The 19,554-nt window shown below is 41.1% G+C and overlaps 1 protein-coding gene across 3 annotated transcripts; it reads right to left on the reverse strand.

Annotated features, from left to right (window-relative positions):
* Positions 1–584: 584 nt before the first annotated feature.
* ube4b (ubiquitination factor E4B, UFD2 homolog (S. cerevisiae)) lies at positions 585–19,079 on the reverse strand. 3 transcript variants are annotated; one of them, XM_042409402.1, is made up of 28 exons: positions 18,720–19,079; positions 17,147–17,270; positions 15,347–15,482; positions 14,758–14,845; positions 14,207–14,351; positions 13,859–14,084; positions 13,134–13,613; positions 10,659–10,800; positions 10,157–10,257; positions 9,838–9,952; positions 9,574–9,657; positions 9,199–9,255; positions 7,961–8,077; positions 7,659–7,757; positions 7,449–7,562; positions 7,005–7,203; positions 6,402–6,540; positions 6,213–6,312; positions 5,854–5,981; positions 5,559–5,657; positions 5,008–5,243; positions 4,762–4,888; positions 4,479–4,623; positions 4,061–4,195; positions 3,738–3,929; positions 3,183–3,357; positions 1,972–2,118; positions 585–1,747 (listed from the first exon to the last, which is right to left on the reverse strand). In XM_042409402.1, exons 1-28 carry the CDS (start codon positions 18,741–18,743, stop codon positions 1,683–1,685), a joined length of 3,939 nt encoding a protein of 1,312 aa, XP_042265336.1. In that variant the 5' UTR covers positions 18,744–19,079; the 3' UTR covers positions 585–1,682. The 3 variants fall into 3 exon arrangements, with proteins under 3 accessions (XP_042265336.1, XP_042265335.1, XP_042265338.1); XM_042409401.1 differs by having other exon boundaries at positions 17,051–17,270; XM_042409404.1 differs by lacking the exon at positions 13,134–13,613 and having other exon boundaries at positions 17,051–17,270; positions 18,720–19,075.
* Positions 19,080–19,554: the final 475 nt, after the last annotated feature.

Here is a 19,554-nt window from a genome sequence, read left to right on the forward strand (position 1 = left end):
ATATTTGACGCAATTCACAACCATCCTTACATATATTTTTTGCAGATTTCGATGCTATGCAACAAATGTTTACATCTTAAAGACTTGATTGACTGGCTAATTATGCTAATCATCATTTCAGGATATATTTATTATGCACTAAATCTTGCCAATGAAATGGGGACAGTTGCCAAGTTTAATCCATTAGTTTATAACATTTACAGCAGAATGACTAAGCGTATGCGTTTAGGAAACCTCATTCCAAAAGAACTGCTTTTGTGGTGCCAGGAATTGAAATAAGTTACTTTTGCACATGTAAACAAATAAATAACCACAATTTTGATTATGGTTTAAGAGAAACTTTGGTATCATCCGAGTTATAACATGTATGTTTTGCTTTTCACTTAATTTTGGTATGTATTGTATTTGTTGATGTCACCTGGATTCCTTCCTGATTACTCTTTTTACATTGATGACCATGAGAGAAACTAGTTTGTGTGATTTTGTTTTTTCATATCAAATAAACTTAACTAAAAACTAACCGAAGGCCCAATCAAAACCACTACGACATCAATATTGGGACAAAACAATGACGAGTAATGAAATAATGTGCATCATCATTTATTTCAGTTCAAAATCCTAGCTTCCAAAACAGGTATGTGGTTAAAGGAAATCCATTTCCTGTACAGTTAAGGTCAGCAAGGTCAAGTTAGGTACAGTGCGACTTGAAAGAGATCATCTTGAGGTGAGATGTCAGTGGTTCTGAACAGACTTTTAATGGTGTGCTCCTACAACGATGTTTCTGGTGGTCATGCTACAGTACATTCTCTCATGTTCCTTCCACTTTGCCTAAAAGAGGGTTATTTGTCCATGAGGCGCTTTGAGGAGGTTCTGGGCTTGAGGCCATGCACACACACAAGAAGTAAATTCAGTCTATCAAAGTCAGCAAGGAAAAATGTGACTAAAAAGGAACTGAACATACTGTATTTTGGTAAACCACTGCTTAACTTCCTACTGTACTCAAAAGGAAGCTGACATTTAGGATTAGTTTACGTTAAGCTACATCCTTTATGGATACTCCCAGTTCTGAACTCCGCCTACAACAAGCACAAACTGTGCATGTGTTTGTTAGCTCTGGGACACCAGCATACATTATACGGACTCAAGTTTGTCATTGTCACAGTCTTGATCATAAGAACTCAGGGCTAGCAATTTTATCAGAACCCACCCCAACTCTCCCAAATGTATTGCCCTCCCCCTCTCCCTCAAATAATTAGAAGTCTTTAATGAAGCCAACATACACATTATGACAAAACAAATGAGAACTGTAAAGTAAAATGATCAATGAAGTGACTGTTTGCACCTCGCTGGTAAACCTGTTGGTGGTGGAAACTTATTCTTGCAGCATTATAATGCATCAACTAACTCTTGTTAAATATATGTATATATTTTGATATATATATACACAAACTCATGAGAAAAAACTTAAACGTCTTAACTTTATTATGTTTTGTTTTTAGAACCATGATAATGGTTTGAGACAAAAAGGGTAAATGCGAATAAAAATCAAATCAGGTCTCCTTTTTTTTTTTTCCATTCAAAAATGTTTTTGTCGTCGTCGGTAGCAGTGACACTGAATTCAGGCGATTTGGACAGATCCCTTAATGATGGCTGGGGGGCCAGACGTTGGTGACATGAAGTCCTTACAGAGGCCGTCCGCCCTGTTTCTCTCTCATCCACGCATGGATCCTCTCCTTTAGTTCAGGGACTGTAAAATTAACAACAGACTGTGAGGAGACGCATAGTAACATTCATAATCTATCAAGTGGTAATTTAATTTGACATTTAGTGTCCTGAAATCGCTTGCCTTGAATCTAAAACTAGATAATTGCTTTGCTGTTTCTAGTAAGCTCTTTATTGCATGCCTACCTTGAACAGAAACTCTCGCTTTACATGTAATTATTGGTGAAAAAGTCATGATGGTGTGGTTACCTGACTCCAGCATGCTCTCTGTGAGAGGCTGCCTGTTGAAGGGATCAGTGGGGGAGTTGAGCAGGTGGCGCAGGATGATGGATCGATCCATGATGTTCCCCGAAGGCAGAATCACAGGGTCAGTCATCAGCGTGTCCATCAGAGGGTCTGTTATAACACAGTCACATGACATTCTCACAAAAGGATCAACATGCACACACACACACAGCACTGGCAACTTTGTTTCATCACAGTGAGAGCAAGCTATACATCCATGTAGCAAACACATGATCGTGTGAGCCGGTGACATGTGTCGAGTGTGAATGTGTTTACGACAGAAATATTGGTGCACCTATCAAAACACCAGTAAAGAAAACATCCAAAAAATACTCATTAAGAGCATTCGATTAGGGGTGTGCCCCATATTGAAATGTCACAGGGTTGTTCCAGCAGGACTTGTGCGTTACTAAAATAAAACCTTGGCCTGGAAGATTCTAACCGCACAGAAAGCCGACACCTCAGCCTCTTGTACGGCACACTCCCGTCGACTGTGGTGGGTTGGCTGGCGTATCTGGGAATCAAAGGAGGTATGTGGGCCACGTTCACTTTCTAGATTATATTAAGTGTGTGGTTATAGGATAGCCTTGCTCTAAGCTGTCTATATGACCTCCATGAGCTGCAAAAATCCCCTGCAAATGTCTGGAATTCAACAGTGACAGAGGCTGCTGAAGATCCTGTCTGTCTGCACTGGCTGACCTGAGGTCACACCAGATTTCGAAGCAAGTGACTTTTTTCTACTTGGAGCAAAAAAAATAAATGAATCGTGTTACTGAGTGTTCAGTACAGTAATCACAAGAAAACTTTTGTTTCATTTAAACTTTACAACTTCTATTTTAAATCTGTATTTTAAGACACAAGAAGCTACAAGAAGCAGAGTTATTACATTTTTTTTCAATGTGGCTATTCTTTACAATACATCATGAGATTTCATCATGATAAACCCTCAACAAGACATTACATTTTTAACATCTTTTTAAGACTAGGAGATGTTTAAACTCATTATCTAAATAAGCTGGGGGCTCTGTAATATTGAGAACCACACAGAAAAATAAGAAATGTGGGGCTTGAGTACAGAAGAGTCTGCAGTGCTCCTCGAGTCAATTTACCTCTAACTGGATATACAGATGTAAAAGTTGCAGTTATGCTGCTTCAACACAGACACACACACAAACCTTTGAACTCATCAGGTGCATCACTGTAGTCCATTTCAGACTGGGAGTTCTTGGCGACTATTTCCTCCACCTTCTCAGATAGCAGCTTGAATTTTTCAATGGCTATGGAGGATTTAATACCAGCCTTCCTCATCTTTGAGATCACCTCTTCAAAGAGCTCTCGGCTGTACGATCGCTGCACAGAGACCAAAAACAGGGGAAATTTATTAGAGCAGTCTCTTTGGGATGATGCTGGTATTCGGTGCCTTCACTGTGTGTTATTGTCATCATAATTCGAGACTTAAAACACAGTCAGGATGAAACACTGTATTACATTCACAAGGTACAATAGAGAACTCATGCTGATGTCTTGCAGGCGTTGAGACCATGACTGTGATGATCTACCACAACTGCCTGCAGCCTTTTCTCATGACTAATATTCATCATAACAAACTCCAACTTGTGTTTTCTCATTGCAGTCACCAACTATATATTACACCAACTAAAGCTTCTACATCTAGAGTGAAAATGCTCTATCTGCAATGATTTGCAAATTTTATCTCGATCAGTGCCAACCTGGTCATCTGCAATTGCTTTAGCAAAGCGGGCACAGTCTAGCTGCAGGTAGATGTCAGTCAGCTGGTCTAAGAGCTTCTTGGGCTCAAAGCCGTACTTCTCGGGGTTCTCCACCTTCAGGTCCCGACACTTGGGCCCACAGAGCTGCTGGAGGTTAAAGTTTAGCATGGCAGCTAAACGAGGCCCCAGCTCCTGTATGAAGAAGACGGCGTTGTTAAGAGTAGCTTCTTATAGAGAGTACGTTTCCTCTTATAGCACAGAGAATATATCAAGTGCAAGTGTGACCATGTCTCAAAATGTTGTAGAGGGGAAGCAACACTTACAGGCCTGAGGAAAGGCTTCTGGACCTGCTTGGTGAGGATGTGGAACATTTCAACCGTCTCTGTGGCCAGGGCCAGATAGGAGCGAGACACTCGCTCATCCTGAGTCAGCTGGGACTGGCGGCTCTGCTGCTGCTCCTGTAAGTTAGCAGGAAAACACATAAACAATATTATTCTGGTTTATTCTGCACCAGTTACCTTCTGCTCAAGTTTCATGACTGAGCACAAGACTCTGATCGAGTTACAGTGATACAAGTTCAAACTTGTCTCCTTCCTTAAACGTTTTGGCATTTTGAGTCACAGCAGGTTTTTATTGCTTTGATTCTGTGTTACTTTGCTGAAATAATTTAGGCTTAAACATGACAGCTTTGTCTGAATAAATGGTAAATAAATATGAAACCCTACTGAGGCGAGCACTAACCCTTGGCAGCTGATCCCACTGCTCCTTATTCTTCATCTCTTCTTGAACTTCATGGATACGCTTCAGGGACTCAAGGCTCTCGTCTAACAAGAAGGTGGTGTCGTTAATCAGCATGTTGATGTAGCGCACAAACTGCTTGCCAGAGCTAAAGGGGAGTAAGCAGGAAATAAGACAGACGAGGAGGTCAGGTTGGAACTGATCCGAGTTAGACAGACACTGACTCAAACTTAAATTGTTTCGTTTTTTTGTCTGGACCAAAACTGTGCCTTGAAATCAAACTCACTTGAACTCCTCCATGAAGGTGCCATGGTGGGCAATGTTTTGCCACAGACTCTTGAAGATAGTGCTGATATGGTACCGTATAGTGAACTTATCGTAGAACTCGCTGGTGGCACCGGTATGCTCAACATCTGACAAGAGAGGAACGTTTTTTTAAAGTGAAAAAGAGAAAGATAGATTTCAGACAATCTAAAGTATATCCCATTTACTACTACAGCAGCTCAAAATAACAGTGTTCAGTAAAACTCACCAGTGTAGAACTTCATGAGGGCAGGGACCAGCTGTTTGACAGACAACGGGTGGTTCTCCATCATTTCAGAGAATCGCTGAGTGCGAGGCTGTACAGCAGGGTTGGTGACAAACAGCACCTCCACCAACTTGGCGATAAGGTAGGGGTTCCTGATGTAGTTTTGACTGCAGATGAACACCACCAAAAAGGTGACAATGTCTTGGACACATGGCTCATATAAAACCTGGGGAGAATACCTGGAAGAAAGGAGGAAGGGATGAAACAAGCAACACTGAAAACTGCTTACATTGAAACACTCGGTTTAACTTTTGTATGAAGCTGAAACTGATTTAGGGCACAAGGAACCAAATACATCACATGTTGTGGATTAAGAAACATCACTTGTGTCCAAATTTTGTCTCTACATTTTAGATCTATATTTTTCTTTTATAGTATAATTTCTTTAAACAGAGATGTTGAGGTGTGAACATTTTATTGCTCCCATTCATAGGAAATCCTTTGCTAAGACATGACCAATGAGAAAAATGTGTAAGACTGAACTGTGAACTTACTGCACGACAAAAAGCAAAAACTCAGCCACATCTTCAATGTAGAACTCGGGGAGAGCAGCAAAGCTTTTGGGAATCTCAGGGTTCAGTGGCAGAGTGATGCTGCGAAAGGGATGAAGGAATAAACATGATACTTACATCTTGATTTATAATATATTCTGAAGTGAAACAGCATGACAGACAGCACAAATTTTAAAAAATGCCCTTTTGTGTGTGTGTGTGTGATGCCACATCTGTTCCATTTACATCAATATCACAACAAACAGCAAAATATTTTGTCAGTGGCAGGCCGACTCACTTGGGGTAGGCAGGGTCCACCATGCGAAGAATGAGCTGAATGACTGTGCTGTAGAACTGCAGACATCTGCGGAGCAGGTTCTCATCCAGAAGGCCCACGTCAGCACAAGCTTTGGCTCGCACCAGTTTCTGACAGGACAAAGTCACACAGGATAAGGATCACATCTCTGTAAATATGCTCTATCGCAGAATTCTGCATGTTTCAGCGTTTAACGATAGTCCGGGACACAACACCTCTAATATCCAGATACAGTAAACTGAGAAATGAGTCTCTGCGTATCTGCACCTGTACAGTGTCCAAGGTTTAATCAGTCAAAGAAGGAGAGAGAGTTGCTGCATCCGCAAGGATGTTAAACAGACCTTGAGCTGGGTTTTGCATCGCTTGAGCATCTCTCTGTGTCTGCTGGCCAGGGGAGAGTCTTTCCATTGGCTTTCACTGTTTTTCAGCTCCTCTACAGTCCTAACATGGGAAACAACACTATTAATACAAAAAAAAAAAAAAACTGAGCATGCTATAATTATTACCCATGTGTATGTGTTTATGTGTACCTGTTGAGTTCACGGATGGCCCGCAACCTGCGGATGTAGCGCCTGCAGCCAGGCAGGATGGACAAATGGTGGGTGTGCAGCGTCAAGAAGAAACACTCGGTGGGGAACTTGGGTTCGGAGAACTTGGCGGGGTCTTCATCTGTCCATGTGAACAGATCAAATTCATGATTTCCAATATGGAAACAAGCACCATCGGTCAGAACAGTCTGCCAGGACCATTTATCAGTTTAACTGCCTATACAAACTTATGTTAGTGAGTCATGTGCCAAAGGTTTTTATGAATCATTTCAATTCTTGTAGATGATTGCAAATAAGTTAGAGGTAGAAGGAACAGAGAAAGTACACAAGGAATGAATCATCTGTGATTAATTGGATCACATCTGATAAAACTCACATATCTGGCAAACTGATGAATCACTGAGAACTAATAAGTATGCAAAATGGCTCCTTTATATGCAATCAACAGATTTCTGAAAATGGCAGCAGTTTAAGGCTCAAAAAGACTCATTTCAAACTTTAACACAAAATCACTTTATAAAAACTAATTATGATTTTGCCCAGACCCCTCACAATCAAAAATCATTTTCATTCAGGGCAACTTACGCAGTTCAGTCAGCCAGCTCTTGAGCTCCTCCATAGTGGCCTTCAGACGCGTCTCCTCCAGGCTGACTACAAGGCGACACCGTGGGTGGAAAATGTAGTAGGGGTCCACCGTCTCCAGCTTGATCTTCATGCTCAACTGTTGCAGCACCCATAAGAAGTTGAGCATAAAGCCGTCTGTTGACACCAGCTTGTCATCCGTCTGGAAGAAAAGGAGGGTGAATATTAATGTTCAAAAGCTGTAGATGCAACCTGAACGTGACAACAATTCTGCAAAAAAAACTGACATTTGGCGGTGTTAGTGACAAGTACACTAAGTCCCACTAAATAAGACACAATGTCTGAATTTTATATACTTATTTCAAATGTCAAACATATTTTTTAGTACAAAATATTTATATTTTTTTATATTTCTATTTTTGTTGAATGTGAACTTCTGAAACTCACCTGCATCTGGGCCTTCTTCACATTGTAGTTGACTAAAGCTGCCATGTAATTAAGAGCTAACTCGCGTGTCTCTCCATTTAGTAGGATGTTATGAAGAACTTTGAACAGGTCACCCTGCAAAAGATGGAAAAAAATATTTTAACACATTCCTTTATACTGATACAAAAGCATTGCTATGAAATAAAAAAACAGTATGAAGCGGAGACTCACCCTTGCTGACTCCAGATAGTGCTGCAAGGACTGGCTGACCACTCGCGTGTTCTCCATGGTGATGGCTGGGCCAGAGAAATACTTGTCTCCTACTTTGGTCTACAGGAAAAGAAAAGCATTGAGTTCAGTCATAAAAATGATCTGTACATTAAACATCTTGCCAGTTGTTCTTCATTCTCTGACAATTTTTAGCAGGACCTTCAAGTAGAGAATGTTCTGCAGTTTGACCGGTATTTGATGCTACTAAGTCAAGAATATAAAAGAACAGACAGAGCTGAGTGAACATCAGCAGTGTGACTCACATCATCCTCAGCAAACACAGAGAGGTTGAAGAAGGCTCCCAGGTAGGACAGTCTCTGGATCTCTCTGCCACAACCAGGGCTCAGAGGTTTGGGACACCATAGAGGCAGCGACGTTACCTGCACACAGGAGCCATGACAGACACACATATTACACAGGAGGATAGATGGGTTCATGTGTCAGCAATTCATTATCATTCACAGGACTGTTTTACTTGTCCCAACCTCCACCGTAAAACACTATACGTCTTTCATCCACAACCATGGTAACTTATAACTCAAACCAGTAAGTGAAGCTAAAAGCCTAAATGTGGCTTGAGATGAATATGCAGTAGTTATGAAACGGATTCATTAACACACAGTTGCCAAGCAACTAAATTAGCTTAATATAAACATAAAGATCCCCTCTAGACATGTTTAAGACAAATATAAATACTCTGTATTGAATAATTATTTGTGTTTGCTGTGCTTTTTCACAGCAGATACTGATAATATAATTCTTCTTCCCCGTTGAAAAATACAGAATATATGAAAAGGCAAATATTTTTTTATCAAACGTTTAACTGCTGGACACAAGATGTCTCCTACTCCTGAAAAGTCCGTTCTCAATGTTTGTGCACTGGAGGCTTGAAGTTTCCACATCACACTTGTGCAATTTCCAAACTGGACCACGACCGCCTTAAGAGCAAGCTGTGATATCACAAATCATGCTTGTAGGTGCACGTCTTAAACTAAGATTTAAGGTGAGCACAGAGAAACTTTCCACTTCAGCAGATGAACGTGAAAACAGCCTTCGTGTGCAAAACTCTGCACATATATCATTCAGCTCACAGCTCAAACGTTCACAAAGCGAAGAAACAAAGCGCAACACATATGTGAGCGGTGTTGGACTCACGAATGTGTTGTGAACTCTGATTTGACATTTTTAAGTTGCTAGATAAAGGGAAAGTCCTCTCCCATGCAAAGGGGAATTTACTTCGTCTTTGGAACAGGGAAAAGTATTTGTGTCATGATTAGAAGTAAGTAGAGCACATTTCTCTGTACTGATGTCAATTGAAAATGAAAGTATGAGGAGAGTATAAACAACAAAGACAATAGGCGGTCATGTCTGAGGGAAATACGGGATGAAATTAAATTGTTTGGTGACTTGAGAAATAAGCCTTAATAAATGAGCCATGAAGACATAATGATGAACACTCAAGTGCCATAATATAACGTTGGCTGACCAACTGTTTACTTACCAAACTGCACACTGGGTGAGTTTTTCCAAACTTGATTTCACAAAGCTCAGCTAATGCCTGTAAAAACAAACAAAACACAATTGAAACAAATCTTAAATCCAGATCATGTTTTATTCACAAGGAAATCAGGTAAGATGGTAACATGTACTTAAATAACCCCGGAACAATACATATTGTTTTTGCTTGACTTTGATGGGTAACAATTGCAAGTTAGAGATTATCTGATTTAAGATCAGACTGTCTGAGGCTGTCTGACAGGCTACCAACAACTCATTAAGCCCTGATGTGTATCTGTATATCCCCTGTCAATGCAACTACATTCATTCTGATCTCCTGCCTATTACTACAGGTCGGGCCAGGACGACATCTCCTTACCATGAGGGGGAATTTAAAGTTGTCGCTGTCAAAGGAACATTCTTTCACTGCAAGAGCCAGCCCATGAAGGATAGGAATGAAGATCTGAAAAAAAAACAAGATAGCAAACCTGTCATTCATCAGTGTCAGCTCAACTATTGTAAATATGTTTTCAGCTCACAGAAAAAAACTCAATTGTGTATTTTTATTGCGATTTCTTCATCACCGTGAAGGTGTTTTAGCGTGTTCGCTCTAAAACGTGGTATCACACATACTTAAACCCACCTGTCTGAACACTTCTTCCTCCTGGTGGGTAATGCGCACCAGTTCCTGAATAAAGCCGTATGGGAGGTTCCGACACAGCATATAAGGTACCAGCAGAGACTGATGGAGAGGGCTCCTACATGTAACAGACAGACAGAAGAAGAATTGAACCGAAAAGAAATAAATAAATCGTGTGTCTGAAGGGAAGGTGAAAGAGTAGTTGCTATGGAGACCCAGAAAAAGGAAGGAAAAGGAACAGAACGTACACAAACATAATGACAGATATAATAAATAAATAAATAACCCAAAGATTGCCACGTCATCTTGCGGGCTTGCTTACCGAGGCTGGGTCAGGGTGCCTTGCAGGACCAGGGCAACGTGGGAAATACACTGAGAGCGAATGTTGCTGAGAAGCTGGCTGACATTTGGTTGGCTGCACATCTGAGAGCGGAACGGAAATGAGAGGAGGAGAGAGAAAATGGTTAAAAGGTGTGATAAAAATGTATGCTGTCAATTTCACACGGTGTCTCTCTCCAAGACCCGACTGAATCACAATGTTCTTGGAAGAGCGAAGCCTCCACTTATTTCCAGACTGACTGGCCTGCAGCTAGTCTCTGAAGGACAGGCTGTTCTTCTGTCTTAAGGACGTTTTGTAGCACACTCGGTTGTTATTATCAGTGAGGTCATCAGGACAGGAATTATATCAGTCTTAATGCTTCAATTAAATGTATGAATAGATTTTCTTCTTTAGTATAAAATTAAAAATAATACTATTAGTGTCAATCATCTGAATAAGACGGCTGCCTTGTTGAAACATTTTTGTCTTGCAGATTGACCGCTACCTTGGGAGCTTTCCTCTCCTCCATGCCAACACTGTCAAAACGCTCAATGAGGTAGTTCAGCATCTCTGTCTCTTTGCATGCTTCAATGGTGAAGCGGTCGCTGGCTGAATCGCAGGACATCCCCCCTCCACATGCACCAAGACTATAAAAAAAACAAACAAACACAGGAACAAGGACAAAGAGGGGCTCATTAAATAACAGAAAACAATCACAGAGCAGAGAGATGTACTGTTAGCATCAAACATTTACGTATATATATGGTTAACAAGCTCAAACTCTCTTTCAAGGGTCCTGAAAGAAACATATTATAGGGCATTAGTGGCTGGCTTTTGAAAAGGAAACGAGATCTCAGATAAAATAGTCACGAGCTGCTTGCAGCAATTATTTTAAGCTGGTATTAGGATTCTCCTTCCCACATTTAACTGACAAATGTGGTGACATTTTAATTTGCGGTTAGTGGTCAAACCTGTCTGTGAGCTGCTTCAAAGCACAACAACTCTCAAGAGGTAATAACATTACACTTGTTATTTGCCCATTAGACACAGGCAATGTACAAATATCACCTCTGCCCTGAGTCACAATTGTTCTCAATGCTAAAAAAAAATGAAATCAGCACATCAGATTACATTGTTAAATAACAATGTAAAACTTTATTTGTATCAATTTTTCAAGATGAGATGCAAGTTGAACTAAACAGCAACAACAAACGCGCTAAATCACCTATGCACTTTACTCAATAACAGTGCAAATGTCCATAGAATCACGAATCACCTACTTCCCATGCATGAAACTAGTAAGACACAGGTCTAACATATGCATAACAGTCTCATGCTGTACTAAATGGGTTAAATGATATTGGAAAAACGTCCCTTTAAGTTAACATGCGCTGTCAGGGTTGAGGATCATTTCTGTTGGATGTGCAAGATCATCTTGTACATACATATACTGCAAATGCTCATATTCATGTACATAAAAATGGAAACAAATCAACTTTACCCGATAATTAGGACCCATTTGGTCATGAATTGACTTAAGAAATACAGTATTAATAAGGTAGATGGTAACAGAAATGCAGGTAATATCAGTAACTATGAAAGTGGATGAATTCAAGGTTGTTTCTAAAGCTCTGTAGAAACTGTATTTGATACTTACCGCCACAAAATACACTAAAAGTTAGTTACTGGACCTTACGTCTAATACTGCCAATGACCAAAACAGTTTAAGCACTCTTAAAGACGTCTGAGCCTACGTCAGTTTATCTTTCACCACTCTGCTCTGGTGTGTTTGTGCGCCGTTAGTGGTAAGCCTCTCGGGCCCACTGGATGCATGCAGTGGGCCCATCGCTGAGCAAGCACGCACACACAAACACACACACCGTGCAGCGGTGTACCTGGACCCAAACTGAACCCGCGCAAAATCCTCCTCCTCCTCAGAATCTTCATCACTGCTGTCCTGAGACATGTCAGAGAGGGCAAACAACAGGAACGACAAGGGGCTAACATGACGAGGAAAAACAGAAGGAGTGAGGTCGGGAGGGGAAAAAAAAAAAAAAGAAAGAAAGAGGATGTAGTGCTAGTGGGGGAAGACAGAGGGGGAGGTGAAAAACATGAAGACAAATGTGGAGCGGTAACACGCAAGAAAACCGGACAGGGAAGAAGGAAGCAGTACGGAGAGAACGCTAGAGGGTTGCATGCCTGCTTGAAGACCACTTCTTGTGCTTTTTTTTAAAATATTCATTAATGCCATTTTGTCTGCTGCTTTAACACACTGTCAGAACATTTTTTCAACTGATAACTCAGCTGAGTCACCATCACTCATGAAGCTTGTCTTGAGCAAGCCAATGCAAAGAGGAGTAAGCTGTTTTTTTTTTTTTATTATTATTTGCTTGAGAATTTTAAAGCAATGTATTACCTATAAAACATGTTTGTTAAACTGGTTATTAGTTATTTGCAAAAGGGTTAGGCTTTGTAACATGACACATGTAAGCAACAAGCATCCTTAATACTACGATAATGCTGTTAAATCTAAAGTAATGTAATTGAAAATTCAATGAAAATATATGGACTATAAAGTGCTTGATAATATTTTATTTCAGTTTCCTTAGATCTTAATCATTTGTAACTGATGACATACTGCATATTTTTTAAACTGATGCTGGAACTGTTTATTTCATTTTAACTTAAGACTTAAAAATATAGAAATGTATAAAAATCAGGTTGTTTAGCAACCTCCGACTAGCAGTTTAAATCTAACTCAGTTGAGATTATTATAAGCCTGTTAAGATGAGAACTGGCTGCATGAAATGGAAGTTTATATAAGAATTAATGTAGATAAAAATGATCTGACCACTGATTTAGTTTGAAGACTTTTGGGTCACACCCAACCTCAAGTCTGGTGGGACACAAAAAGTCAAGCTTTTAGTATTGTTGTTTGCGTGTGCACCACACACTGACATGCAAATGGCAGATGAGATACCTAGACGGCGGGATCCTGGCAGCAAAGGCAGCCTGTCGGGTGTTCGATCTGGGAGAAGGGGGCACCATAGGAAGGGGTGTGGAGGAGGGTTGGCTGCGAGCTACAGGTGAGCTCAGGGGGAGGGACTGGGGGCTAGGTGGTGGCAGAGGGACCGGGGTATTGGGAGGAACAGAGGGCCCAGCGGAGCCGGGAGGGGGTCCAAAGAAACTGAATCCTCTGTGGCCTGGGCTCGATGGGGAAAGTGCCCCCCAAGGAGAGGTGACAGAGTAAGGACGATAGCGCTGGGAGATGGGCATGGGGGCAGATGGAGGATTGAGAGCGTGTCTCGGAGTAGCGGTGGTGGGTGGGCTGGGTGGAACAATAAATTGTGGGGTAGAGGGTGTAGAGGGTGCAGAAGGTGTAGCAGGGGTGGGGAGAGATGGGGAGGTCCTCTTGGCTGCGTCCAGAGCCATTGGGTGAGGGCTACCACACCCATACAGACTGTGGACAACATTGATGAGATGATGATTGGCAAAACTTCATCGAGAAGAAAAAAATTTTAAAAAATAATTTATCAAAGCAAAATCTGAAAAACTAGGGCGGAAAAACACGTCAGTTTCAAATCACATTATTAAAGATCAATCAAGTACACTTTTGAGGAGAAGTGGGGGTGACCGATCCAGAGCCTTGATATGTCTCTGGAGGTTATTTTGTCAGAGCTCATAATACTGAGTCGGGGTACTTGCCTGGACAGAGAGCTGGCTCCAAAGGACCCTGCACCGGGGCCCATAGGGCTGCCACCTTGGCTGGAGGGCTGCACCAGCGTCAGATGGTGGTCGGGGGATTTGGCTGCTGCAATTGGCTGAGAGGTGGCGGTCAAGCTGGCGAAGGGGTTGTGCACACGTGACTGAGTGGACATCATTAAGACCTCCATCAGGATCTGGCCGATCAGGTCTTTGAAGTCAGAGTATGCTACAGGAGAAACGATCGATAACAGCCTAGTTATCAAATGCTGAAATCTGTCGGTTGTGAACAAAACTTTGCCTTTTCAGAGCGCCGGGTCATTCAGCATGTTGACACAGATAAAGACGTACCATCTTTAGGGTTCTGCTGAAACTCTGCAGCCAGTGAAGGGAGAAAGATGACATCTCTATCCTGCTCCTTCCACGATACGCGGAGGATCTTACAAACGAGCTGCAGAGCCTGTTCTTCTGAGACATCTGAGTTTGCAGAGGTTTCCTGAGGTGCAGACAAAGGAGGACGACAGCAGAAGTTTGATCACAGTCTAGTGCAATTAAACGCGTAAAAGCCAAATAAAGTAGATACTCATAATACTCATTATCTCATGATCACTCTGGTCTATCAAGTGACAGGTATTAGATTAAAATAGATAATTAAAATAACAGTTAGTTGCAGCCCTAATCTGTGTGTTAATATAAGTGAAAATGAAACCAAGAAGAGCGTCAACGGAAAGTCCCAAACTACCTTCCAGTAAACACACAGATCACTCACACACCCTTTTGTTGCCTAATTTCAAAAACACGCTTGATCTCTAGTGGGACGTGATCAAAGTCAAGCAGGCTAAGTAATTAATTAAAGATAAAAAGACCCCGAGTGCTGAGTAATGTTCTCTGCTGCCGGTTACCTTTTCAGTCAAGTTCCTCTTCTCCCTGCGGTCGCTGTCCTCCACCTCCATGTTCTCTATCCCTGAGTCCACATCCACCTGGGACATGCTGGAATAAAACAGAGGCACAGTGATTAGGAAGTCTCTTCATCCCCGATGAGACCATGTAAACACTCGAGGCTCAATGCGAAGTGTCACATGTGTCTTGAAAGAGCAAAAACCGAAATGAGGCCATGCTGTGAAACACTATGGTTTTCATTAGTTTGCTACAATCAATCAAGAGAGAAAAAAAACTTTCTGAAGTAACTTCAAAAAGGAACAAGTCACTATTCATTAATGTTACGCTTTTATGTAAAAGCGACCACTGATATTCAGCACATTACTGAGCAACACACCTTTTGATGTGAAACACTTGCCACCAGAGGGATCTACGGTAGCTGACATAATTGAAGAAGAAAACTACATATATTTTAACAGCCACCTATCAAATCTACAGGATTAAAGGATTTAAGACTCATAATATTTCATTCATGTTTCATTTCATTCACTGTGTTTTTAAAGCCTTGGAACAAGGCGGTACAATGTGCCGTGTGCGAGGAAAAACTCTCACCTCTTTTCACAGGAGGCAGTGTCGATGTCCATGCTCTGCGATCGGGACAAACTCTGGGACTGTGTCTCAAGGCTGTTGGAGGGGGAGCTGGAGAGGGAGCTCACGCCCTCGCTGCTTTGACTACCATATGCCACCCCTGCAGAAGCAAAAACACATCACCTGAGCACCTCTAAAGCACCAAAAACAAATAATGTAACGTGTTACATGTCGTAACATTTTGATTGAGGTATTTATGAGCATTTTACTTTTTGATTCTGGAATAGGTGATATATATCGTGGTGCAGGATACAAAATAGGTTTCACACAGTTTGACTCCATATGAATGTGCAGTAAATGCTTCTCAGGTTGTTCTATAAGTCTAAACAGCTCGATCATCTGCGATCGAAGGCAGACTTCAGAAACCTACCAGAGACGGTTATGTCTCCTCTAAAAACTTAAATATGAAGGCCTATTTATATTTTTACTCTTTACTATTTGGCCTTGGGTTTTATTGTGTTATGTCCCACCTGGTTTTTAATTCAATTTCATCCTGCTTTAATGCATCTAATTTAGTTTATGTACAGTATAGTATTGTAGTAATACTGTGTTTATTGTCATTATTGTTGTTGCTATTAAATCAAACTGACACCAGTCTCCAGTGTGAATAAACAGTGGAGCTGAAGTGTTTACTGCCTTTTCAAACTGATCACATCCCCAAAGGGCACCCCGAACAATTACGTAAGAACCAAGAACAGTATATAGATTAGACATGATGCAACAGCTCTATCAAGTTTTACATTTCATGTCGGGACTATTCTTTGGAGAAAAACCAACTGTTTAGCTACACTGGCTTCAGCAAAGGCTCAAATTGGTGTTTTTAAGCTCAACGTGGTGCGCCATACCGTTACGAGCCCTGATTACCGCACACAGGTAGAGAGAAAGCTGATTAACACCAAGGATCTTACTGTGGATGAAGGGCTGGAATTAACAACTCTCTCCTGGTTACACAACAATCATCCATCATTAGTAACTGTTAAGTCAAATAAACGAAAACACTGTAAACAGAGGTAGCATCAGGGAGAATATTCATAAATACATTGACATGCAACAAAGGTTTGTGTAACTGCCGAGAATAAATTCAAAAATATTAACCAATTGTGCGAAGTACAATTGTAAAGCAGTCCTAAAAAGGCAGCCTTGTATAGTAACAACACCACATCAATGCATACCAACAAACAATGCCAGGAGACTGTCATACAAGGCTCGCTAGTACATTTTCTAGAGCAGTGCATGGGTGAAAGCATCAATTCTCACTCTGTACAGCAGGGCCTACGCTCGATGTCAAACAGGGACGCTGGTGATCACAGCAAGCTGCTGCTGTTCGTGTTGATGTCATTCAGGGTGCATGTTTGCTTCTTGCTGTTCAAATATCGAGGTCAAAAATATAAAAGGTCCCTTTCAGTGTGGCTCTCAAACTCATATCACCTTCCAGCTACGCTTCAGACAATGTGTCACAGGACCGTTTCGGTAGGATGATAAGGTTTAGGTTATAGATCACACAAGAAGTCAACAACGATAACTGTGGCAACAACTGGAGAAAGCTGACTAGACCCTGATCTGTTGACGTCAAAACCTAAAACACACAATCCAACCAAATCTACTTCAATAACACTGATTGTTAAAAACAGGCTAAACGCATCCTGGTACTTCTCATTCAGGTCTTACCAGAGGTGCCCATAGGGGATGTGGCAGGGGTACCACTGTGAACATTAAGCCCCAATGATTGAGAGGCAGCTGGTGGCAGGGGCTGGGGTGCGGCACCTGAGGATCCAGGGAGGGGTCCAGGTGGAGTCTCTCTCTGTGGGGATGTCAGGGGTGTGCTGAGAGGGGTGCAAGGCTGTGACGTCTGTCCCCCTGCCAGTCGTGCTAGACGTCTTCTGCGAATCTAGAACAAATATACCCACACTTTACAAAAGGTGATCGTGCCTTTTGAAGCTGTGGCTTTGACACTGTGGGACGCTCTTCCTATAGACGTCGATCTGTGGTCTCTGTTGACACCTTTAAAAATAAACTGAATACTCATTTATTCAAACTGGCCTTTGTCTCACCTCGAGCTGTCTGGTGTTTGTAATTCTGTGTGTTTATAAGGTCTTTTACTGCTTGTGTTGAATTGTTTGGTTGTTGTTTTTTTTTTTTTACTGTTTTCATGGTCTAATTTTTAACATTTTTTCTCTTGTGAAGCACTTTATGACCTTGCTCTGTGAAAGGTACTACACCAAATATAGTTTATTTACTTTACATATTCACTGTACAGCCCTATATAATATGTGCTTGCATATGTGCATATATGTATGACAGGGCTGTGGAAATCTGTATTTATGATAATAGTAATCAGCCATATTTTAATCTGGATAACTGATTAGCACAATCAGACCTGACAACAAACGAAATATAAGGCGATATATTCACTTTGACTTTATCCATCTTAAGACAATTAGTGATCGGTTTTCATTCATCGGGTTTGTAGTACAATGGTTTAAATTCAAGTCTTGCCGAATGGATATAACCCTAGCTGCATTAAGGACAAAGTCAGATGTGCACTAATCGTCACAACTCAGCTGGAGGGTTAAACAGTAGTAATACGTCAACTGCACACTCGAGTTGATCGAGTAGCTAAATGCAGACACAACAGCGAGACAATGAAATAACACTTTGTAAAAAGGTTGTGTGTGTGATTCAAGAGGAATGGCCCAGTGGCCACATATTCGGCCCACAGTAGCTTACACAATGGTGGCCCGGTGTGTTTTTTATGCTGAGTCGTCTCGTAGGCTAATTTTTTTTTTTTTTGGCTGTTAGCAAAACAACGTTAGCAAATGTCAGCTAGCTTGGCGCAAAAAGAGGAAGATGTCAAATCAACTCGGGAAAAATGTAACATGTACAAAATGAAAAATGATTCAGTATATTTACATGCATTCGTTTGTTTGTTTTTTCAATTGAAAACAGTGTTACCCGTGCACAGCCTCTAGCCTTAACTGTTACGTTAGCTGGCTAGTTAGCATTGTGCTCCGACTACATTAAATTCACGAACTGGCGATGACAGAAACATTTGACCCACATCCGCTTCTTGTTCCTTTATTCCAATATATTAACGGATTAAATAACATTAATAAACCTGTCATGGTTCGTGCTATGTAACACATACTTATATAAATATATGTTAATGTGAGGATTTTATCGCGGATGCTTTTCTTCAGTAAAGACTATGATAGCCTTGTAGCTAGCAGTAATAGCACGCAGGCTAGTAAGATCATTTGAAAGGAAGGGAAGTAGATTGTAGCGTTAGTAAAAAAAAATACAAATATGTCAATTCTCGGTTTTTCCATTCGTATCTTACCTCATCTGCGCTCAACTCCTCCATCGCAGCTAAGTTAGCCAGCTATTTCACTTTCAACTGTTTCAGTGTGTGCCAGCTAGCCAGCTAGCCTGTAGAAGAGCTAAATATGCATAGTCTAACTCCTTTAACTAATATATGTGTCAGTCTGGATTGTCTTCAGATTTTTTTTAAAAAAAAAACTTGGACACCGCTGTGTGAAAGATGGCAAGATACAGCCCCTCCAAAAAAGTCTATCGTTTGCTAGTTTTCTATCCAGAATTAAACAAAAAGAAAAGTTGCTAGCTATTACACGTCAAAATACAACAGCGGCCATTTTGGTTCTATATGCTGTCACGTGATTCAAGAGCCTACAGGAGGAGGTGTGTGAGGCTCCACTGTGCCGCACAGATTAATGTTACATTTCGCCTGTTGTATGTTTATATTTTATTCACTGTTCTAGGCGTCTATCACGTTCACGCTGACGCTTCCCACTCTCCCTTAAAAAATAAATAAATAAACAGCACAGCCAGTTATTAAATCCCAGTAGACAGTCAGTGGGGCACAAGGTCACTACAAGGTTTTATTGGACTCATAAGTGCCAGTCGAAACACTGGCAGCCAGATGGTACAATTCAATTTAGCTACAATAAGCAGTATATATTTATAAGCTCCATTTTTATTGTATTACAGATTTATTAAATGGCAGTTCCTATCATCGCCCGTGTGCTTGTGAGAATGATGAGACAGACCAGCCTGGTGGTATGCAATTGAAAAAACATTGGTTAAGAGTTTATTTTACTAAAGAAAGAATGGCAAAAATGAATAATTCAACAAACAAAGGACGTCACTTCTGATTT

The sequence above is a fragment of the Thunnus maccoyii genome, chromosome 4, assembly GCF_910596095.1.
Source record: "Thunnus maccoyii chromosome 4, fThuMac1.1, whole genome shotgun sequence".
Taxonomy (NCBI): domain Eukaryota; kingdom Metazoa; phylum Chordata; class Actinopteri; order Scombriformes; family Scombridae; genus Thunnus; species Thunnus maccoyii.

Bases quoted from the DNA above. Each gene is read 5' to 3' on its own strand.
- ube4b (XM_042409401.1), bottom strand. From the start codon at position 18,743: ATGGAGGAGTTGAGCGCAGATGAG. The intron at 17,271-18,719 runs GTAAGATACGAA...TATTTGTTCTAG, and splicing joins AGGAGTTGAGCGCAGATGAG to ATTCGCAGAAGACGTCTAGC. The intron at 2,119-3,182 runs GTTTGTGTGTGT...GTGTTATAACAG, and splicing joins TGCACCTGATGAGTTCAAAG to ACCCTCTGATGGACACGCTG.